This window comes from Pseudorasbora parva, chromosome 15 (genome assembly GCF_024679245.1).
Source record: "Pseudorasbora parva isolate DD20220531a chromosome 15, ASM2467924v1, whole genome shotgun sequence".
Classification (NCBI taxonomy): Eukaryota; Metazoa; Chordata; class Actinopteri; order Cypriniformes; family Gobionidae; genus Pseudorasbora; species Pseudorasbora parva.
Genome location: NC_090186.1, coordinates 26921337 through 26942475, shown reverse-complemented (window position 1 = coordinate 26942475; position 21139 = coordinate 26921337). Strand labels below are relative to the sequence as shown.

Genomic DNA, 21139 nt, shown 5'->3' with positions numbered 1-21139 from the left:
TACAAAACGTTTATGTTTAGTGAACAGGTTGGGATGACATAAATCATATTTCATGATACGAGTAATATATTTAAATCTTCTGCTTCCAATGTTTAGTGAACATTAGCTGTCCTGTTAATGTATTGAACAGACCTCTGCACTATTTGGGTTATCTGGTACGTTCTTTGGGAAAGTATGCTTGAATTTGAAATATTCGATATTCACAATATTTTAAAATTAAAATGATTGTGATGATATCGTCAATATTCGATATATCCCCCAGGCATAGTTCAAAGACATGTCCACTTGGAATATGAGATTGATTGATTAGGGAGCCTACACAAAACCTTTCTGTTTTCTTCTATGCCATGTCAAACTAGTACAATTAAGCGTTCTTATAGACTTGTTATACTAACGGTTATGAGAGACAATGCGATATGAAATTTGATATTGGATTAGAAATTAGAAACATTATGAATGAAACTTGATGCATTTCTATCAAGATCCTTATGAAGAGAATATGCGTTATATAGTTGTTTGTAAAATACCACAGTTTGTGGATTACAACCTTACAGTGAACTGCTTGAAACATTTACTGAACAATGTCATTTTAATATACCTAGATAATGTTCCACAAAGTTTAGATACAAGCATAGTGTGACCAAACGTCCTGTTTTACCAGGACATAGATATTTTGGTTAGAAATGGTATTTTGTAATATAACAATTTTCTATCCATACACAGTGGGCATACTTTAAATGTATTGAAATTAATAAGGCATCTTTGAGTAAACTTCGAATATCATTTAAGTATCTCATTGCCGGGCCGAGTGTCCTGGTTTTTGGTAATCAAAATATGGTCACCCTATACAAGTAGGGACCAGATCCTACTTTATTACGTTGTTTTCATGTTATTCTTTTATAAAGCTTGTCTATAGCATTGCTTCATTCTCATGCGTTTCTAACAGAAACAAACCAGAGGAAGTAGCACAGGAAGGCAACAACAACAAAAAAACCTTGCTGTGCCCAGAGGCTGATCTTAGGGTTTCTGGAGCTTGACTTAGCCCACACTATTTCAGAGTGTGATGATGAAAAGCAGATCCCTAAAGGCACACAGCTAAAGTCGCTCTGGTTTTAGGCACATTGTGAACTACAGGAAGTTCCCATGTTACTCACTTCTTACTTTGATGTATCAATATAACACTTCCATATGTTAGCAAGTGTTGATTCTCAACTCACCAAAGATTGTTTTCAAACCATTATGACCTGAAAGGTATTGGATGAGGTGCTGGCATTTTGAGCTAACATGCATAAACCTGATGATTACACCTCGGCTATTAAATTCGAGTTAAATTGAATTTTGCAACAAATAGTTTATTGTTGATTGATTCTTTTCAGGTACTTTTATGCGCTTGCTAAAACCCTTAGAGGAATCACTTGAAATGAGGTTTGAGGTTGGTAAGATTCCTTTTAATGTTTTTGAAACAAGTCTCTTAAAGTCACCAAAACTCTATCTGATCAAAAACAGTACAAACAGTAATTTAGTGAAATCATATTATAATTAGGCCTGTCACGATAGTCAATAAATCAATTAATCACATGATAAAAAAAAAAAAACTTTGGGGGAAAAAAATTAAGTTAAAAACTTAATGTTCTTAAACTGAAAAACACTTAAACTGTTTTCATTAAAGCTCAAATTTTTCCGGTCAAGACCCAGACCAGTGCAAGTCCACGCACTTATGATAAAATGTGGAATATGCATATGATTGGCACTTCTCTTGTATGTGTCAGTGTGTAAGTGTACCATGAGAGAAGTTTTGATCAAATTATTAAAAGGCATTGCAGCTTTGTGGGAATTAATATTTTTCTTCTATAAGCAAATAACACTTAAATTTTCGTCAATGGGAGGCACTGAAGATGACGTGTCCATATTGTTTACGTTCTATGGTGGACATAAACAACAAACTGACACTGACAGAGGGCGTGCTTGTTTTGTGAAAAGCGCTCGCTCCCATTTTAAAACTCAAAGTTCCCTAAAAATGCTAATCTGGTATTAATCTCAGACACAGTCCATTATGTCTTAAATGAATGTGAATAACAGGAGGTGGAATATGCATCATACAGATATGCATTAGTATAGCCTGACAAGCCAGACCCACAGCAAGATGTTTGGTCTGGAAACTCACCATTGACAGGGCTCGGACAGGGGCGGGATAAACGGTTGTCTTTCAAACTTCCTCTGCACGGGATAGGATAGCGCTACAACCAACCAGAGCAATGAAGGTGAACCAAAGCTCGCTGACTGATTAAACATTCGACGTATCCGGTCGGCAAAACTCCGAACACATCTTCCCTTTTTAAAAATGACTTCAGTGCCGTTCTTTGTTCTTTTCTCAGAGAAAAGCTTAACTCCAAGTCTTCCAGAGTCGCGGCTCAAAGCTGATTCGAAAGACCGCAGTTCGCCAGTTTCTGTGTTTAAGCACGCAAACGCAACTCGGCCGTCGTCATTATGGCCCCGCCCACCGACTCTACACGATGTGATTGGCCCGGCAAGAGTTTGGGGATTACAGCTCAGAAGGGTATTGAGAGTTCCTAGATGACACTCGCTGGCAGATTAAATTTGCTGCCGCTAGGGTGCGTCTAGATTTCTAGGCTAGCATTAGTATGCTGCTTAAGCAAATTATTTTATATATGTACATATTTTTCATTTACAATTTGAAAATGTTATTGTGGGGCTTTATTCTTTTCTTGGAAAAGAAACCCTGTACTTGCATTTTATTTTGATTAACTCCAGTTTGATTTTACAAATAGCTCACATGTGCAGGTTTTTCCTGGGTCAAAAATGGTCTTAGGTGGTGGCTGACAGACCTGGTCTCACACACACACGCACAGACACAATAAAAGTAGCCTATCCACGTGATCTGCAAGCGCAATACTGACAATAAATTTAAAAAATGCTACGAAACTAATTCTTGCTTATCAATAGCTGTTGATATATCATATTATGTATGATCTCTTATCTTGTTATTTCTTTTGTTCCAACAGGTTGAATTGTTTTGGTATAGAATCATATTAATATTAGAAACAGCATTAACAGTTAACAAATAGCCAAATTTTCTGCCATATACAATTTAATAAAATGATCAGCTAGCTAACAAACATCTTTGTTCTGATTTCACCTCACTCAAGTCTAAACTAAATGATTTTAGACTATTTATTTTACTACACATTCAACATGCATAAGATGAAATACTGTGGATATTAAAACTAATAATTCTTACTCTCCACTCTTGCTAAATTGGGTAAGCACACTTGTGTTCTCATTTCTGAGGTGTTCTGAGTAAATGATTAAACTGATTCGTTCATTTCAGTATTAAACAGATCAGTTCTTATTACCGTCGTTAAAATGATTCGGTTCAAATGAGTCATTTGGTCATAAATCGTTCATTAGTAGATCCGTTGTGTGTGAATCCCGGCTGTTAGAACATCGCGCAAGGTTTGTCACACAGAAAACACTTAATAACTGGATAGAATTTGTTTCCTGTTTATTTAAAGTATGATTTATGTCAGCTGTTTAGCTGGTCAGAGAAGATCAACGTTTTTTGAGCGCAATTCACACCGAGCGGTAATTCAAAACAATTGTCCGAATGCGCAACGTTCAGCATGGATTTGATGTGAAATATGAGAGAGCTAAGAAGGTGCTTATTTTGAAGACAGAGAGAGTGTGCGCGGGGTGGAGTTCTCTGCTCTTTATGTACCTTCAGCTGTGGTCTTGACCAGTCTTAAGACAAAATCCCGAGTCATCTTTGCCCGAGACGAGACTGAGTAAAGATGCGGTTGATACCGAGAAGAGACCAAGACCTTTAAAAAGTGGTCTCGAGACCAAGACCGATCTCGGGTACTACAACACTACACAGCGCCAAACGAAATGGAGTCTCGCGCACTCCGCGTTGACGTCATTTTTGACGTCACCGTCACCACGCGCAGTCGCGCACCCTCGCCCCGGTGCGGACGCGTTGCGTAAACGAGGGTTAAAGCTACACTGAAGTTGGCAGTTTGATAAATGCAAGTAAATTTGTCAGTTCGATCTTTGTCTGCTAAAAAAGGCACATAATTTCCTGTAGAGATAGCAATACACATTCTCCTTTTTTTGCGAAATAAATGAAAAGGATGTCATCAATGTCTTCTCTCTTGCAGTATCAAATACTCACCTAGCTTTCCTCAAGTCAAGTTCAGTTTGTGCATGATTACAAGATATAACTTTTTTTTTTAAAGTTGCATCCTAAATTGTTGATAATTAAGTTTTTAAGATAATTAAATTTCTGAAGTGTTAACGATAAAAAAACAACAAGAACCGTACAGAACCGAACCGTGGGTTTTGTGAACCGTGCCATCCCTAATATGCACCTCAGATGTTAAAGTTTTCATCCATTTTATTTATTGGTTTTGGTTGTTTTGTTCATTTATTGTGGATATTAGAAATTTAGAAATCTTTAGAAATAAAAGTTTATTGATCTTTGAAAAAATGTACCTGCATTTTGCCATTATCATTATTTTAGATGAAAATGTTCTCAGGACGACAATATTATCGTTTATCGCAATAATTTCTTGGCCAATTTATCGACCAGCTAAATTTTTTGTCGTGACGGGCCTAATTACAATTTAAAATAACTTTTCTATTTTCATATATTTTATTATGTAATTTATTCTTTTATGGCAAAGCTGTTTTTTCAGCAGCCATTTCTCTAGTCTTCAGTGTCACACAACCCTTTAGAAATCATCATAAAATTATCAAAGTTTTTGTGGTGTTTTCTTAAACCGTGATGCATTTTAAATGTCTTTAATTTTCACTCAAAGATCAATTGCTGGATAAAATGTTCTTTAAAAAAATGCAGAGGCAGGATTCTCGTGCTTTAGGAAGTGGGTTGTGTGGGTTTGAGTAATGTCTGCAAATTGATCTTTGTAACCATCGATACCGGTACATGCCCCAATAGAAGTGTTGTTTGTTTGATTGCAGCACATCATGTGAAAAATAAAATGACAATTGAAATGAGAACCATCAACATAAACTTTCCATTCCCCAGGTTTGTGTCCAATCGCATTGTAGTGAAACTTTAAAACAGTTACAGGGCTGACCTGACTCTTCTTTGGAAAATCCATGTGAAAAATATTTATTTTCCCCATCAAATAAGCTTACTAAGTTTTCTACAGAAAATCATATGTTGCTAACACAGGTTTAGCAAATGTTGTGCAATCCTTCAATTTTATATCAAATATTTTTAGAGGATGTTTGTGTGGGTGTCAGATCATTTGGGTTAGGAATTATATGAATCATAGTGCTTGTGTCTCTTGTGTTCATTGTGAAAAATAGTGTTTGATTGATGGGGACTTGCCGTTTTATACCTTCAGTGCAGTGTGTGTCGTGGAAGCACAAAAGACTGTAGGATGTCCCATTTGTCATGCCATAATTCGGAAGGCTGCATGCGCCTTTCTTGTGACCGTATGTGCTCTCAATGAGGACTAGGAATGGCATGAGTACTCAAGTACTTGAACATGATAGTGACCTCAATCATGAAAACGGTGATATATATATAAAAAATGTATTTATTTTTTTGTTTTTGGTTGTTATGGCCTTATGAACAGTACCTATGGTCTGATTTGTCCAGACCGAAAAAATAAAGAAGTGAATCTGTGGATTTTAACCTTCGGGTTTACCAGTCTGACTCGAACCATTAGGCCAAAACTGCCGTTGCAGAGCCATTCTGCCATAATACATGACAATATGATAACTGTTGAAATAGAAGGTTGTAAATTCTTTGTGCTTTAGTTGCCCATATTTCAGTCTTGTTGTAATGTGAAGAGCACATCCACAATGGCAGTATTCAGACAAGCAAGTTTGCTCTTGCATTCATGTCCTTTTTTCAGATGTAAGTTGTAATATAATATTACTTTAAAGGGATACTTCATCGCTTTTCCATATTAAACTATGTTATTCCCTTAACTAAAACGAGTTGATACATACCTCTCTCTCGTCTCAGTGCGTGCACTTAATCGCTCTGATGCGCAGTGACGATCTGATAGCATTTAGCTTAGCCCACTAAGCCCAGTTCATTCACTATGGTACCAAACAGAGATCACGACCAAACACCTCCACGTTTTCCTTATTCAAATACACATATATTTGAACGATCAAGTATGGTGACATGAAATAAAACGTGCCGCTTTTCTAAGCAGATTAAAAAGGAGAACTATAATGTATGGCGGAATAGCACTTCTGAGAGTACTTCGACTCGCCGCAGTAAAAAGTCCCGGCTGAAACATCCTCCCTCACATCTCCCCCTCCCTCCTATTGACAGAAATGAGAAAACAGCTTAATATGAAAAAGCGGTGAAGTATCCCTTTAATGTTGTATATATCTGATTAATCACATGTAGGATGCATTTGGTTGAGTTTAGTAACCCCTAAGCAAAGCGTTTTAGCAGTATATCTGTGTTCATTGAGCTTCAAATATGCACAGGATGTCTGGAATCACTTGTTAAAGTAGAGATGAAAATACAGTAAAGTGAAAGATCTGCAGCACCAATTTGCCATATGTATAACATTATATTTAGAACTAGTGTTGCGTATTCTCTGTGCTTTAGTTGCCTGTGCTTCAGCACATTGTTACGGGAAGACTGCATCCACAACCAGAGTTCTGACAAGCGACACACATTCTGACAAGCGTTCTCATCCTTTTGTTCGGATGTAAGTTGTATTATTTTTATGTTGTATATATATCTTAATAATCTCATATAAGATGTGTTTGGTTCTGTTTATTATCCACCCACGCCCTTATCAAACACAATGGCATGACTGCATTTAAAGGTTGATGTCTGGTTTATCATGGCTAGAAAGAGGCTATAATATAAAAGTATTTATGTGAAATGCGAATCGAAAATTACATTTTAGACATTAAACATTCACTCCCTATTTTATTTGCTTGCATGGTTGCTTTTTTAGTTTTGTAACTAGCACTCAATATTTCAAATATTCATTACACATCAGGGAAATCACACAGTTTGTCCCTCTGGGGCTTATAAAAACCCATTCACATCCTGTCACTTTCAATGAGAATACTCTAGCAGCAGTGGCTCTCATAGTGATTCAATTACGGAACCCACATCTTGCCTTGTATAGCCAGACGAGACAGAGTTACTTATTCACAGTAAGTCATTATGAGGAAGTTAAAATCTATGTGACTAACAGAAAGACAGTTCCTCATATGAATATTAGCTTAGATTTTTTCCTAATAGACGACATTTAAATAGAGTTGCCTAAATGTGGAACAAACACAGTTGTTTAATTTCCTTAATTTCAAATTTGTATAGCCGCGTTTCCACCATGGGAACTTTCCTCAGGAACTAGGGACTTGTGGGTGATACTCTCAGTGTGTTTCGACTGCAGGAACCGGGGTAAAGTTCCGGGTAAAGATTTCCCCCCTCAAAACGGCCCTGCTCACAAAAGCCGCGTTTCCACCACAGGAGCTTTACCTAGGAACCAGGAACTTTGGGTGGTACTCGGTGTGTTTTGACCACAGGAACCATAGTCTAAATGAAGTTCCGGGTAAAAATTTTCCCCTCCAAACGGCCCTGCTCGCGAGGTAGTACTTTTTCAAAGTTCAGGAACTTTCGATGGCAGGACTTGGGCGCTGAACATGCTGATTGGTTTAGCATTTTATTTCAACCGGCATTTTTAAAAGTCTTTTGCGAGGTTCGGTCTACGTTCAGTAGATATCAGACTTGCTCTCTGTCTGATGGTGCGCGTTCGTCTCAGCCATCTCACGTTCAATGTCCGTAATAGCTGATAATAATATACATTGTCATTTTAAATCTAGCTTTACAAGCTTTCTGAATATGCTGCATGCTGCTGTATCTGCATATTAGTGCTCTTTTCTGTCGTTGTTAATTACCTCTTCAGTAAACCTATACATAACCAGCAAAAGCAGCACTGCTTGAATCTCTTCCATACTTGTTTTTTTTTTTTTTTTACAGTCTATTTTTCACCATGTAAACGACCTGACCGATTACTTTTAAGTGTCCGTCCTTACATGACGTGACAGCGTGCTGCGCTCATGTTGACAAGAGAGGAAAGCTAATTTTTCTGAGGGGTAAACTTTTTATTTCGTAAGCTATGAAGATAATGTTGGAGTAATGACACAGCATATATTGCCCCAGGCAGTTTTTACTTTAACTGCGTCTGACAGAAGAATTTTTTTTCTGAGATGATTATTACACTTTACAACAAATAAATAGCTTATATAATACTGTATTAGTCCTGGTGGCCATTAAGAGTTGCTATGGCTACAGTTAACTCATTCCAGCTGCTGGAGAAAACAGCGTTGACATTTTTGATGTGGCAGACAAACTGCACGTCACAAAATGATTGCGATTGAAAGTCATCACATGTAAACACCATATCGGTTTAGATAACTATGTCTCATGTAAACAGTCCACTAAGTGTTTCAATCGGTACACACAAAAGTGATTACTGTCCGTCACTGACTTGGAGGAGCAGTTGTGTGCAGTCCTACATCAGTGGACTAATTTGCCTAATCTTCACGGAACTTTAGATCGCGGTGGAAACGCAGACAGTTGCAGGTCTGGGGGGAGAAAAGTTCTTGTAAAAAAAGTTCCTGGTTCAAATTGTTCTGGGTAATTTTGGTGGAAACGGGGCTAAAGTAGTAATTTTTCATAGTTCAGGAACTTTTGGGGGTGGGATTTGGGCACTGAACATCCTGATTGGTTGAGCTCACACAGCATTTTATTTGGCCCCACATTATATTAGGTGGCCTTAAGTACTATGTAGTAAAATTTTTATTAATCATTTGATACAATGCACCTATTGTGTACATACCGTATTTTCCGGACTATAAGTCGCACTTTTTTTCATAGTTTGGCTGGTCCTGCGACTTATAGTCAGGTGCGACTTATATATCAAATTTAATTCATACTGACTGACAAGAATAAACATATAGCCGCGAGAATGCGCTCTATGCTGCTCCTGTAGCCTAATATTTACTTATAGACAACAACTTAGAAAGACTGAACACAAACAAAATGCCCCCATAAAGAAAATCTTATTCTGCAAAATACAAACAGCATGTAGTAAAACATGCAGCGGAGAACGATTCTCACAGCGTTCGTCTCGCACGGCAGAGCCTCTCCCGGCAGAGAGTTCAAGCTTCTGTGGACTCGTTCCTTCAGCTCTGGCCATCTTGCTTACAGTCCGCAAGTAGATTTCTTTTTCTTCTTCATCACAATTAAAGTAACCTCTGCTTTTCGCCAGTCCCTTACAAGTTTCTCACTCCCTTCAAACTTTCTTTTTTCTGCTCGGGTTATGCAGTGAAGCGGGCACGAGCGAGTGCACGCGAGCAGGTGCTCGCACACGCGCGCGGGTGCTCGCGTGCTCGCATGCGCGCGGCTCCAGCTCTGCCCTAATGCGACTTATAGTCCAGTGCGACTTATATATGTTTTTTTCCGCGTCATGACGCATTTTTTGACTGATGCGACTTATACTCCGGAGCGACTTATAGTCCGGAAAATACGGTACTTGTTTTTAGATTGTGCTTACATTTTTAAAAATACCTGCATGTAATTACGTCTGTAATTAATTTCTGTAATTACATTTGTAATTACACCGTTGGCATTTCCCTTACACCTAACCATACCCTTAAACTGACCCACACCTGTCCCTAACTCTACCCGTATCCCACCTCAATATCAGCAAAGGTGTTTTGCAATACAATTTGAACAGTTATAACATTGTACTTATTTTTTGATGTAAGTACATTTACATTACATTTACATTTATGCATTTAGCAGACGCTTTTATCCAAAGCGACTTACAACTCAGGAGAACAGGAAGCGATCCGTCAAGAAGAGGCAAAGAAACACAAAAAGTGCCCCAAATACCAAGCTTTGCATACCGCTCAGAGTAGCAAAAACCAGAAAAGGGAAGAAAAAGAGAGGAGGAAAGAGGTTTTTTTTATATATTTTTTTATTTTTTTTATTTATGTAAGATTAAGTGCTCATGGAAGAGATGAGTTTTTACCTGTCTTTTGAATGAAGCGAGTGATTCTGTCGTGCGTATGGAGGACGGAAGATCGTTCCACCAACCAGGAACAATGAAAGAAAAAGTTTTAGAGAGGGATTTCATGCCTCTCTGTGATGGTACCACAAGCCTTCGCTCGTTTGCTGAGCGAAGGCTTCTGGTGGGGGTGTAGACTCGTAGGAGTGAGTCGAAGTATGCGGGTGCTGAGCTTGCGGAAGATCCATAAGCAAGAGTCAGGGCTTTGAATTTGATCCGGGCAGCAAGTGGGAGCCAATGCAGAGAGATGAATAGAGGTGTGACATGAGCCATTTTGGGCTCATTGAATACAAGACGTGCCCCAGCGTTCTGGATCATTTGCAACGGTTTGATTGCACAAGATGGAAGTCCAGCCAGCATTGCAATAGTCAAGTCTAGAAATGACCAGGGCTTGGAAAAGAAGCTGTGTTGCATGCTCTGTAAGAAACGGTCTGATTTTCCTGATGTTGTACAACGCAAACCTGCATGACCGAGCTGTCTGAGATGTGGTCTTTGAAGGACAGCTGGTCATCAAAGTTTACTCCAAGATTTCTGACCGACCCTGAAGGAGTAATCAAAGATGAACCTAGCTGGATGGTAAAATCGTGTTGTATGGTGGGATTAGCAGGGAAAACAAGGCTACTGTTTAGCCTTGTTCAGCCTTAAGTACATAGTAGTTAAGGCCACCTAATATAAAGTGGGTCTTTTTATTTCAACCTAAAAGTCTGTTGTGGTGCGTGCAGTAAGAGTCGTTTGCTAAAAAGAATTTGAACGATTACTTTAACGTGGCGATTAGAAATTCGATGAATTGTTCAGCCCTAATTTTCAATGAAAATCTGTAAATTGGATGTCTGATTCATGAACAAATCATTATTTTGAGTTAAACCTTTTCAGTGAATTATGCTTGTTTTTGTGAACAAGACTTTTGCAAAACAAGGTGAACTTTCGGTTCCAGACCTTTTCAATTATACCTTCGACCGGTGTCAATTATTTTAAGGTTGCTGTTAAAGTTGCTGTAAGATTGCTGTGACTATAGTGTTTTGTATCTGTTGCGTGTTGAACCAACCGCTTGGTGGTTTGGCTCATGATGTGACTGGCGTGAGATTAAAAAAGTGAAACTATTTACATAAATCCATCTGAGAAAACAATACTCCACCCTTTTTTGCTTGGCACTGCCAAAAAAACTTAAACAAAAAAATCTCCCCCACCTTGCTTCAAAACAACTAACTGCACCATCTGTCTTTGTGGACAGTGTTTGATAGCCATTCACTGTTGACTCTCTAATTCGCCTAGTCACGTTTAAACAGATGCCCTTTTCGCACTCAGGTTCCTAGTAGCCATTAGCCAGCACAATTGATGTCAGCACCTCTGAGCACAGCTGCTGGCCAAGGATCCAAGCAGCTGAATGGCAGCAGCTTTTGCTCCGACTGCTTGTGTGCACCACAGAGGCTCCAGTCTGTCATTAGCTGTGGGCCGAGTGCATTCCTGGAGTGGGTGAGCCAAGGCACAGCAGATCCCGAACACAAGAGCACTGTGTCTAGAGCCATCCGCTGATAGCAGACACAGCAGGGGCACCGGGTGCCCCCTCTCGCTCTCTATTCCTTCTTTTTTTTTCTCTCTGTACATAGAAGAGGAGTTACTTGTGCCTCACAGCTGTCCGAATAGAATTGGGAGGGTGCAAACACCCATCTGCCACTTTTCACTGTGACAAAGGCTAGAAGAACAATAGAGTCTTCCTCTGTATCTTCTGTCAGATTGAGTCTCTCGGTTTTCCCTCCTAGTCGATTTGGTTTGTGGGGACGAGCTGCTTAAATCAGTCAGCTGCCGACCTCGGGGTGTAAGTGGGGGTCATAAAGAACACGTGGAGCTTTGGTTAATGCTTTTGTTCTGTCTCTCAGAAGACAGGCGCCCTTCTGTTGTCCTCAGGTCCCAAATGAAAAGATAATCGTTATATAGGGATGCATTGGTATTTGTGTATTAATTTATTTTCTTGAATCCTTTTTTTTTTGGTCAATAATCAATATTTTATCAGTTATTGCAACACGATAAATCAGTACCATATCGATAATGGGCCAATATTAGAAATGTTTACGTTTATTTCTATCTGTATTTTTTTTATATTAGTTACTGTGCATTTTCATTTAGATTACCATTGTCAATGTTTTAAATACTAATAATTGTATAACACTGTTAAATGTAATCTTTTGTCAACCTTAGAACCGAATATTCATTTTTCATACTGTATATTATAATGCTGTGATCTCTGCATTCACCTGGCAATTAAAATTATTATTTTTTGTTTAACATTTATTTAGACAATATGGTATCCAATTTTAATATCCATTTCTTGCTTAACATGAAAATAATTATAGGCCTTTTAGTATTTTAAAATTATATAATTATTATTACAGATTTGTATTAATGTGTTGATCTAAGCTACACTGTCCCTGTGGATAAAAAAGGTCCAAAACAAAAATGTTTAACAGTGTTTAAATGAAAGTGCCGAGATGTTTTATATTTTGGTCAATGTTTGTGTGTAATAAAATGCATAAATCTGTGGATTTAGGCATTAGATTGTCGAACAGTCATGGTTTTATTCTTGATTGGATCAGTCATTTATCCACGAAGCGTCTCCTGGATGTCTTGTCAGGGCTCGTTTTGTTGTAGCAGCCAAGTTTTTTTCCCCCGTGTTATAGACATGCATGTGGAAACTCATTCCTCTCTCCTCTATCCCTGCAGGAGTAACACCCCTTTCCCTGAAACTCTCTTTCCTAACATCCCTTCCTGCTCTGCCTTGATAGGCTGTGGGTGTGCTTTATCTTTCACAGTCAGCTTTTCCCATCACAGATATGCGACGCCCCTGCTGTGTTTCCCTTTAACCCATTGAGTCTGCTCCAAACACATGTGGGAACAGTAAACCAGATGCATACACTCACACACGTCAACTCGTTCCTCCCTCTCGCCTGCAGGAGGATTCATGTCCTAACCATGTTCTGTTATGTACACAGAAACGTGAGACTCGAGTATCTTGCGGCCTCCTCTCTCTCATGCAGCGTTTTCTTACAAGAAGGAAACCACATACTGTTATTAGCCCTTTGAGAGCCATTCAAGACCGGTTTTGTCACGGGTGGGTCTCGTATCTCAGCAGCTGCAGTGCGCTTGTTTCTTCAACAACGTCAAACTCGCAGCACAATAAACACCACTGGATATCTCAGGAGGTTTGTAGAGCAGGCTTTGGTGATAACTTTATTAAGAGTTCACTGAACAAATATCTATTATGAATGAATCACCATGGGAGTTTAGAGCAGGGCATTATGGTGGTAGAAATGTGTCAGCTGGAATAGATTCTGCTATACCATTTTACTACCGTTTAAAGCCATGAACAGACTACTGGAGTTTCAGGTCCGATTTACCCTTTCCAACATTCAAAGAAAAAAATCATGTCCAGGGTATCGGTCGGTTCCGATGTTTGGCCCAGATTATCTGATAATGTGAGGCATTTACAGATCTTAAATCTTTAACCTCCCGCTGCTTTTTCTGCTCGCAGACAAATCTGGGCCACCCCGACAATAACAAACATGGTTGACATTTAGGTTTTTAAATCGAGATGATTACAACTATGATTACATCAGTACTTCCACAATAGCCAGTGAGAGATAAGTCTACAAGGAGACTGAAGTGATGGAGACCTTTGAAGCGAATGTGGACAGAGGTGGATGGAGGAATGGCTGGTTGAAATGTGCCAACAACACGGCTGTTTTTTCTCGCTACAAAGAATAAGTATTGACACAGCAAGTTTCCTGGACACAGTATAATTCAGTTTACGTTCACTTCCCCGTGAGGTGCTAAATCCGGCATGATAAGAATATCTTGTAGTTTGTGATGTGCCACGATTTTCAACTCTTGTGGTGTGTGCAGGTTGGAGATTTGAAAGAAAATCTGTGATGATTCTCCTTACGTGCGTGATGCAGCCCGATTTTACAATCTGTTAACATTTTAAATTAATTCAACTTTGCATAAAATGCAGCTCTTATCACTTTTTACCCAGCCGCCCAATCGCAGTGAAGGAGGGGCGGGACAAATACAACACCGACCAACCGCCAAATTCTGCATGCACAATGTCAACAGATGACGACAACAAACATAATAACAGAACAAAATAATTTAAAACAAGAGCCAGAGCAAATAGTTTACAATATCAACATTTTTATAGAGACACAATACAGACACAAACTATCTGTGAGATACTAGTAACATTTCTGCAGATATTCCATATCATAGCAACTGTAGCAAGCAAAGAGCCTCAACTAAAAAAAGCGTTGTGCTGCCAAAGCACTCTCAAGCCGTAATAGCTAGGCGTTTCCAGCAGCCTTAAAATGCTTTGGTGGAAGCATTTTAAAAAATCGTATTTTTGAACAGTAGTGTGTTTTTCCAAACTTTATTTATTAGCTATGGTAATGTGAGCGATTCTGTTTTTCTGCCTGTATACGGTAGAAACATTTAGCTTAATTTTAAATTAAATTTATATTTATACTTAATATATATATATATTTTTTGTAGTATGTATTTTCAATTTAGTATAGTTTTTGTATTTTAGGGCTGCCAATGTTAACGTGCTAACTAGTATAATTTGAACATGTTTAACAGTGTACTTTTAATTCTATTTATTGACATTTAAAAGCTTAATGCATGCAGTTTGTAAAGAATTCACATTTTTAATGGTCTACCGTGTATCATTTTATTGTTTTAGGTTGGTGCCATGGTTTCAGTTTTATACTATTATGTTTTAATTTCAGTGAACAAAAATGAACTCTGTAAAAACTTACATAAATGGGAACTGTTTCTGTACTGACACCAGACTACTTATTCATTCTCACATGAGATTAAGTCATTTTCATTTAAAAATATTTATAAATCATTAGAGGATCAAAAAATAGAAATTACCACGTGGTTGACAAATTTTAGGGCTGCATTTCCAGTTAAAGGAAGTCATGATATAATTTTGTTGTGATTATAAAATGAATCATGTCGTGATTTTTTTAAGATTTTTGTCATACCAGCCATCTCTTATTTGTAGGTTCATGTCTGTGGGAGATCCTCCCTCCTTAGTTTCTACAAATTCCATAAATGTGAGAGAGGAACAAATCCCCCTCCTACCATTTACTGACAAGCATTTTCGTACAATCCCAGGGATTTGAATTAGGAGAGATGAGGGGAAAACAATAGAGATTGAAAAACACTTCAGCCCATGTCATAAGGAGATCTCCAACAAAAACATATTTACCAGGAAGGATTTTTTTTGTGTGACAGACAGCAGGGTCTAATCCATGCCTGGACCTCTGGGTTTTGGTCTCACTGAGCAGCTGTGCACTGCAGTGGTCAGTAATGTGATCCGCTTTTTAGACCACAGCCATTTCTAATGAAGGATAATTAGAATTTTATTCCGCTGTTAATCCCCTCGTTTTTTTCTTTCTTTCTTCTGGGTGTTGCATCATGGACAGATGGAGGATGAAGGCCGTTTAGGACCATGTGTTTGACATTTAGTTTCATTGTTGAAATCTCACTCCAAATGCTAAATTTCTCATTATCTAAACAAGGCATTTTATTCAGATTATTGGTGTTTAGTAGGGTAGGTCAAGGATCCAGTTCGAGTTTTGTGGTAAATTTGATCTGCTATTCAAGGTAGACTAAATTAACCTGGTTTCTAATTAAACTTCTGCAGGTCAAACAGGTTAAATGGGATCTCAGTTGGAACATGACTACATATTTTTGGACGTTATGTTTTCAAACACACAACCCATCCCATGTGATACTCCTAAAATAGGCATCTACAAGTGCACAATCAGGTTTAGATATTGCAAAGGCCCAGTCCAACTTGTAATAGCAGGTCTGGGCAGCCGCCATTTGCAAACGTTCTTCCGCAAATCTGAGATTCTTTTCACATTTTCCCTTGAATAGATCCTAGATACCTTTCGGTGACACATGAACTAACAATGAAATGACAACAAGGAAGAAAAACACTTTTTTGAAAATCCAATCAGACCTAAGGCAAAACAATGTTGAGGTTTAAGTGTGCCTATATATAGTCTAATTCTCTTCCTTTGGTAACAGGTTTATTTGTGGAATAAAAAAGGATAAGTCAAGAATAAATCAATAAGCCACTTGAAGTATAATGATTTTACCATGGCCAAGGGGTATAATGCTTTGTGTTGTGTCGAAACCCCCCTTAATCATGATAAACTCTATATATTCAAGTGGCTTATTATTTAATAGTGGCTTGTATAAAACTGGCCAACAGCAATACAATAGACTGGTTCAATAAGTAGTTAATTTGAATAATAATTAATCATGAATGAATAAATTCTATTAATCAGAATACGTTTTTTGGTAACACTATATTTTACAGTGTCCTTGTTACATACATGTACTTACATGTATGTAATAACATAACATAATAATAGTAATAACAGTAAATGATGCATAATTACGTGCAACTAACCCTCAACCAATTTCAGTACTTAAATGTATTATTACACTGTAACAATGACACCTTAAAATAAAGTTTAACCAAATGTTCTTTTGCCAAATAATTGGTTTCCAGGCTTTTTTTTTCTTCCATTTATTAATTATTACTGCATTTTATATTTTATTTTCATTTTTGTACTTTTTACAGTTGCTGTATATATTTAAATTAAATGTTTTATTATTTTACAATTTAAGGACAGTACTTGGTTCTACATGACTTCAAGTGTGGCTCATCCACTTTTCATTTAAAAAAAGTGCATTAAAATACAGATCGTAGACTTCTACAAAAAAAAAAAAACTGCTTACAGATGTTGCACATTTGATATAATGGATTGTGAAGCTTTTCATCTGTAGTTCGTATCCTGAATGTTTCTCGTGTGTCAAAACAGAAGTGATTGAGCTGTATGTCCAACCTCTGAGTCCATAATCGGCTGATCGCAGCTTAAGAGTATGTTAAAAGCTCAGATTAGGCAACACAGTGATCGAGGTGGTCTCTCCAAACAGACCCTGTTTGTTTGATTTTGTTTTCTTTCCTTTCTGCTGGATTAATGTAATGAGGGGATAGATGTGTTTACGTGTTTCAAGTGATCTATTGTGTGTATAAAGCTACAACTCAGGCTCAGGAAATGTGTTAAGGAATGTGTTTTTCGGTCGTGTGAGAAAGACGAACAAAATGAGATGGAAAGAGATACCACTGGCTTTATGCCATTAAGCCCGAGGGCAGAAATATAGTATTCTGTTATGCTTTTCAAAGCTGGACCTTATGTGTGTAATCTGGGTGAAGTTTTTGTTAAATTGAGGAATACCAGACAGCAATATGAGAATAAGACCTACTTGTGTCCCCTTTTTATCTTTGACACGTTATGAATTTTAGGGTTAGTACAAATAAGTTTTAGGTCACTTACTCTGGAGCTTTTGGTGTGATGTTAGTTCCCAACTACTTAGAAGTGATAGAAATTATCAACAAAGTAGTTTATCACTGTTATTTTTCTTCAGAACATTTCAATGCAGCCATAAGGTGCAGTCACAATTAACGCTGCTCTGCAAAATGTAGTCATTTTGATTCGAAATGAAGGTGAAAAAGTTTCTCAGATTTCATATAAATTCTCAGAAAAATGCAATCTGAGTTATATAAAAAAATGTCCTTGCTCTTCCAAGCTTTATAATGGTAGTGAATGGGGGTTGAGATTTTGATGTCCAAAAAAGTGCATCCATCCATCATAAAAGTACTCCACACAGCTCTGAAGGGTTCATAAAGGCCCTCTGAAGCAAAGTGATGTGTTTGTGTAAGAAAAAAATATCCATATTTAAAATTATATAAACTAAAATAACTAGCTTCCGACAGATGGCCTTACGCATCGATTTACGGCAAGAGTGACCCTTGACCTGACGCGTATTGACGAACATGGACGCGCAGAGGATAGAGCAAAACAAAACACCTTGATAACAAGTCTAAGTCTAAAACGGAAATTTTTAAAGATAAATGTTTTTTTTTTTTTTGATGTAGGATTTTGATATAAGAGAAGTTTAGCATGTTGCCCAGCCCTATTTGTTTGAACCACGAGAGGCCATCCTATCATACACTGTGCCACTCTTTTGGCGTAAGTCAACTTGCATAGGCCGTCAGCCAGAAGTTATTAGTTTATAAACTTTTAAAAATGGATATTTCTCTTACAAAAACCCATCACTTTGCTTCAGAAGGCCTTTATTAACCTCCTGGAGATTACATTTAGGATGGATGCACTTTTTTGGACGACCCCCATTCACTATCTTTATAAAGCTTGGAAGAGCAGTAATATATTTTTAATATAATCATCTGTGTTAGTCTGAAAGAAGTTGATCATAAATGCACCTAGAATGGCTTGAGGGTGAGTAAACCATGGAATAACTTTCATTTTTGGGTGAACTATCCCTTTAAGTGCGGCATTGGGTATTTGAAGTGCACTTTTTTTTCTATTTGGAATTTTCTTTGTGAACACTAATCGCACCATTCATATCACAAAACAGCATAGAATAGTGCATATGGGCTTGACTTGGGATGCACCTTTTGATTTAATTTCAAATTCCTGAGATCTTAGCCTTTTCTTCGGGTTAGATTTGTCAATAAGTGGCTTTTATCATTATTAAATAACTGTAGTTTATGTAGTCTGTACTGCAGTCTTATTGAAGGACACTATAACAATAACTGGCTCCAAGAGAAAATTTAACTGGTTGGCTCTTTTTTTTCCCCCCTAGTTGAACATGATGGTTTTATGCTAACCTCTGCTCTTTCTCTCTCTGTAGGTTGTCCCAGACCCTCAGTTGTGCCTCATGGCCGAGGGAACCTGACGGAAACGAACCGCGGCTCCTTCCCTGTTGGCACACTATTGCAGTACAGCTGTGATCCAGGATACACGCTGGACGGCTACAGCATCATCACATGCACTGTCTCAGGCCACTGGTCCTCTGACCCCCCTCGCTGCGTCAAAAATGACGGTATTTACTATTTAACCTTGTCTTTATCCCCTGATCCATCAGTATTAATTTCCACAAAGGTGAATGCTGTGTTCACATCATGTTGGAATTATGAATTTCTGAGTAGAAAAAAAGTTCTTTGTTCAACTTCTAAATGAATATGAAAGCTCTTCCTCGCACTGATCCTCAAGCTTTTTACCGATAGTTTGTCAACCACCGAGTGAGCCGGAGAACGGAGGATATAACTGCCACCCCTCACCATGCCACAGACTGACCCAGGGTACTGTGATTGAGTACTTCTGTGCTGAGGGTTACGTTTTAAAAGGAGGGTATCAGTTCCGAACCTGTGACAATGGAGAGTGGAAATCATCCATGCAGATCAGCTGTCATCCTGTCCAAGGTATGTTACACAAGAGCAGGAGCTTTATCCACACGCTCGGCCATTTGGATATTCTGGCATCATGTTACATATGGGCAGTTTTATGTCTTCTTGGCAAATGTTAAGAAACAGATAATTATTTTAACTATATTAAAGGGATAGTTCACCTAGATAGGAAAATTGTCATCATTTACTCACCGAACCTGTATGAGTTTCTTTGTTCTGCTGAACACAAAAGAAGATATTTTGAAGAATGTTTGTAACCAAGCAGATAGAACAACCATTCACTACTATAGTAGGGAAAAAATAGTAATACTATGGTAGTTGAATGGTAGTAGTGAATGGTATGGTAGTTCTATCTGCTTGGTTACAAACATTCTTTAAAATATCTTCTTTTGTGTTCAGCAGAACAAAGAAACTCATACAGGTTTGGAACAACGTGAGGGTGAGTAAATGATGATGATTTTTGGGTGAACTGTCCCTTTAAATTATAGTAATGTAGATAGTAGTTCAGGTGAGTTTAGTACAGAATCTGAAGTTTTAGGTCAGAAAGCATCCATCATTTTTTGTAAGACAATCATATTTCATTGTTTTGGAGCTCTGAAAATTGAGATGAAAATTGTCATTTGTGGCCTAAATGTGTATTATTATTATTTTCCTCCACGCAACTTGACTACTGTATCGTTTAAATCTGATTGTTTGGTTTTGTCCCTGAAAAAAAAGACAACAAAAAAAACATCTAAAACAGCCCAAAGTAGTTTGCTGGGTTTTATCTGTTTGGTCAGCTGGTTTCCCAGCTAATCCTGCTGAAATCACCCCAAACCCCCTCTAAAATCTCCAAAACAGGCCAGGTTAAACAGTTTAGATAGGATAGTAGACCAGCTAAACACTATGGACTGGTTTAAATCTGCTTTTCTATTATATCTGGTTATATACTTCCATAAACCTTTACACACTGCAGTGAATCAAACAAACTGTTTCTCTTCCAGGGGAGGAGCAGCACTCTACACTGCCCATGCCAGCTCTGTCTATCGTGGCCTCCACCGCCAGTTCTGTGGCCCTCATCCTGCTACTGGTGGTGCTGTTTGTTTTGCTTCAGCCCAAACTCAAGTCCTTCCACCACAGCCGGTGAGGCCCTGTCTCCCTCTTACTGAGCGTATCTTCTTCTGTGAGAATTGTTTCATTCCCAAAAGAACAGTTCTTATTTGAATTACGTTTTAAATTATGATTATACTTCAGCAAAAAAGAAAATAAATAGTGGAAGCAAAAACGGTATTCAGTATACTTTTAGATATTTAAAAGACACTTAAAAATATAATATTTGATGTTTGTCCTGATTTAGACTACCTAAAAGCTTGCGTTGGTACACTCTGTTTGATGTTTTATTATACAGTACATTTTTTTGTTTTTGTTTATTTTCAGTACTTTTTGGTACCACTGAATGCATTGAGAATGTGAAAAAGTGTTAAGTTTCGTGAAGTGTTAGTATATGCACTATAGTAGCATGCAGAGTTGGAAACGGTTAATATTGAGAGATCCTAATTCCAACTGTTTGACATGAACAAATATGGCACCTCCCCTACGGCGCTGTTGTTCCAGTAATTTGCTGTTGCATAATCAGCCCACTGTGATGTAAGCCACTGGTCAGGATTTGATAGCCTTTAAGCTGTACTTTTATTCCCATATCTCTCCTTTTCTC

General features: G+C 38.0%; 1 protein-coding gene across 2 annotated transcripts in view; it reads left to right on the top strand.

Moving 5' to 3' along the window:
* susd6 (sushi domain containing 6) overlaps window positions 1–21139 on the top strand; it is a 36269-nt gene that overhangs the window by 11878 nt on the left and 3252 nt on the right. For both annotated transcript variants that reach the window (XM_067417516.1, XM_067417517.1), the window contains exons 3-5: window positions 18891–19082; window positions 19267–19461; window positions 20430–20568. In XM_067417516.1, the coding sequence (XP_067273617.1) occupies window positions 18891–19082; window positions 19267–19461; window positions 20430–20568 (526 nt within the window). The remainder of the gene's footprint in view (window positions 1–18890; window positions 19083–19266; window positions 19462–20429; window positions 20569–21139) is intronic.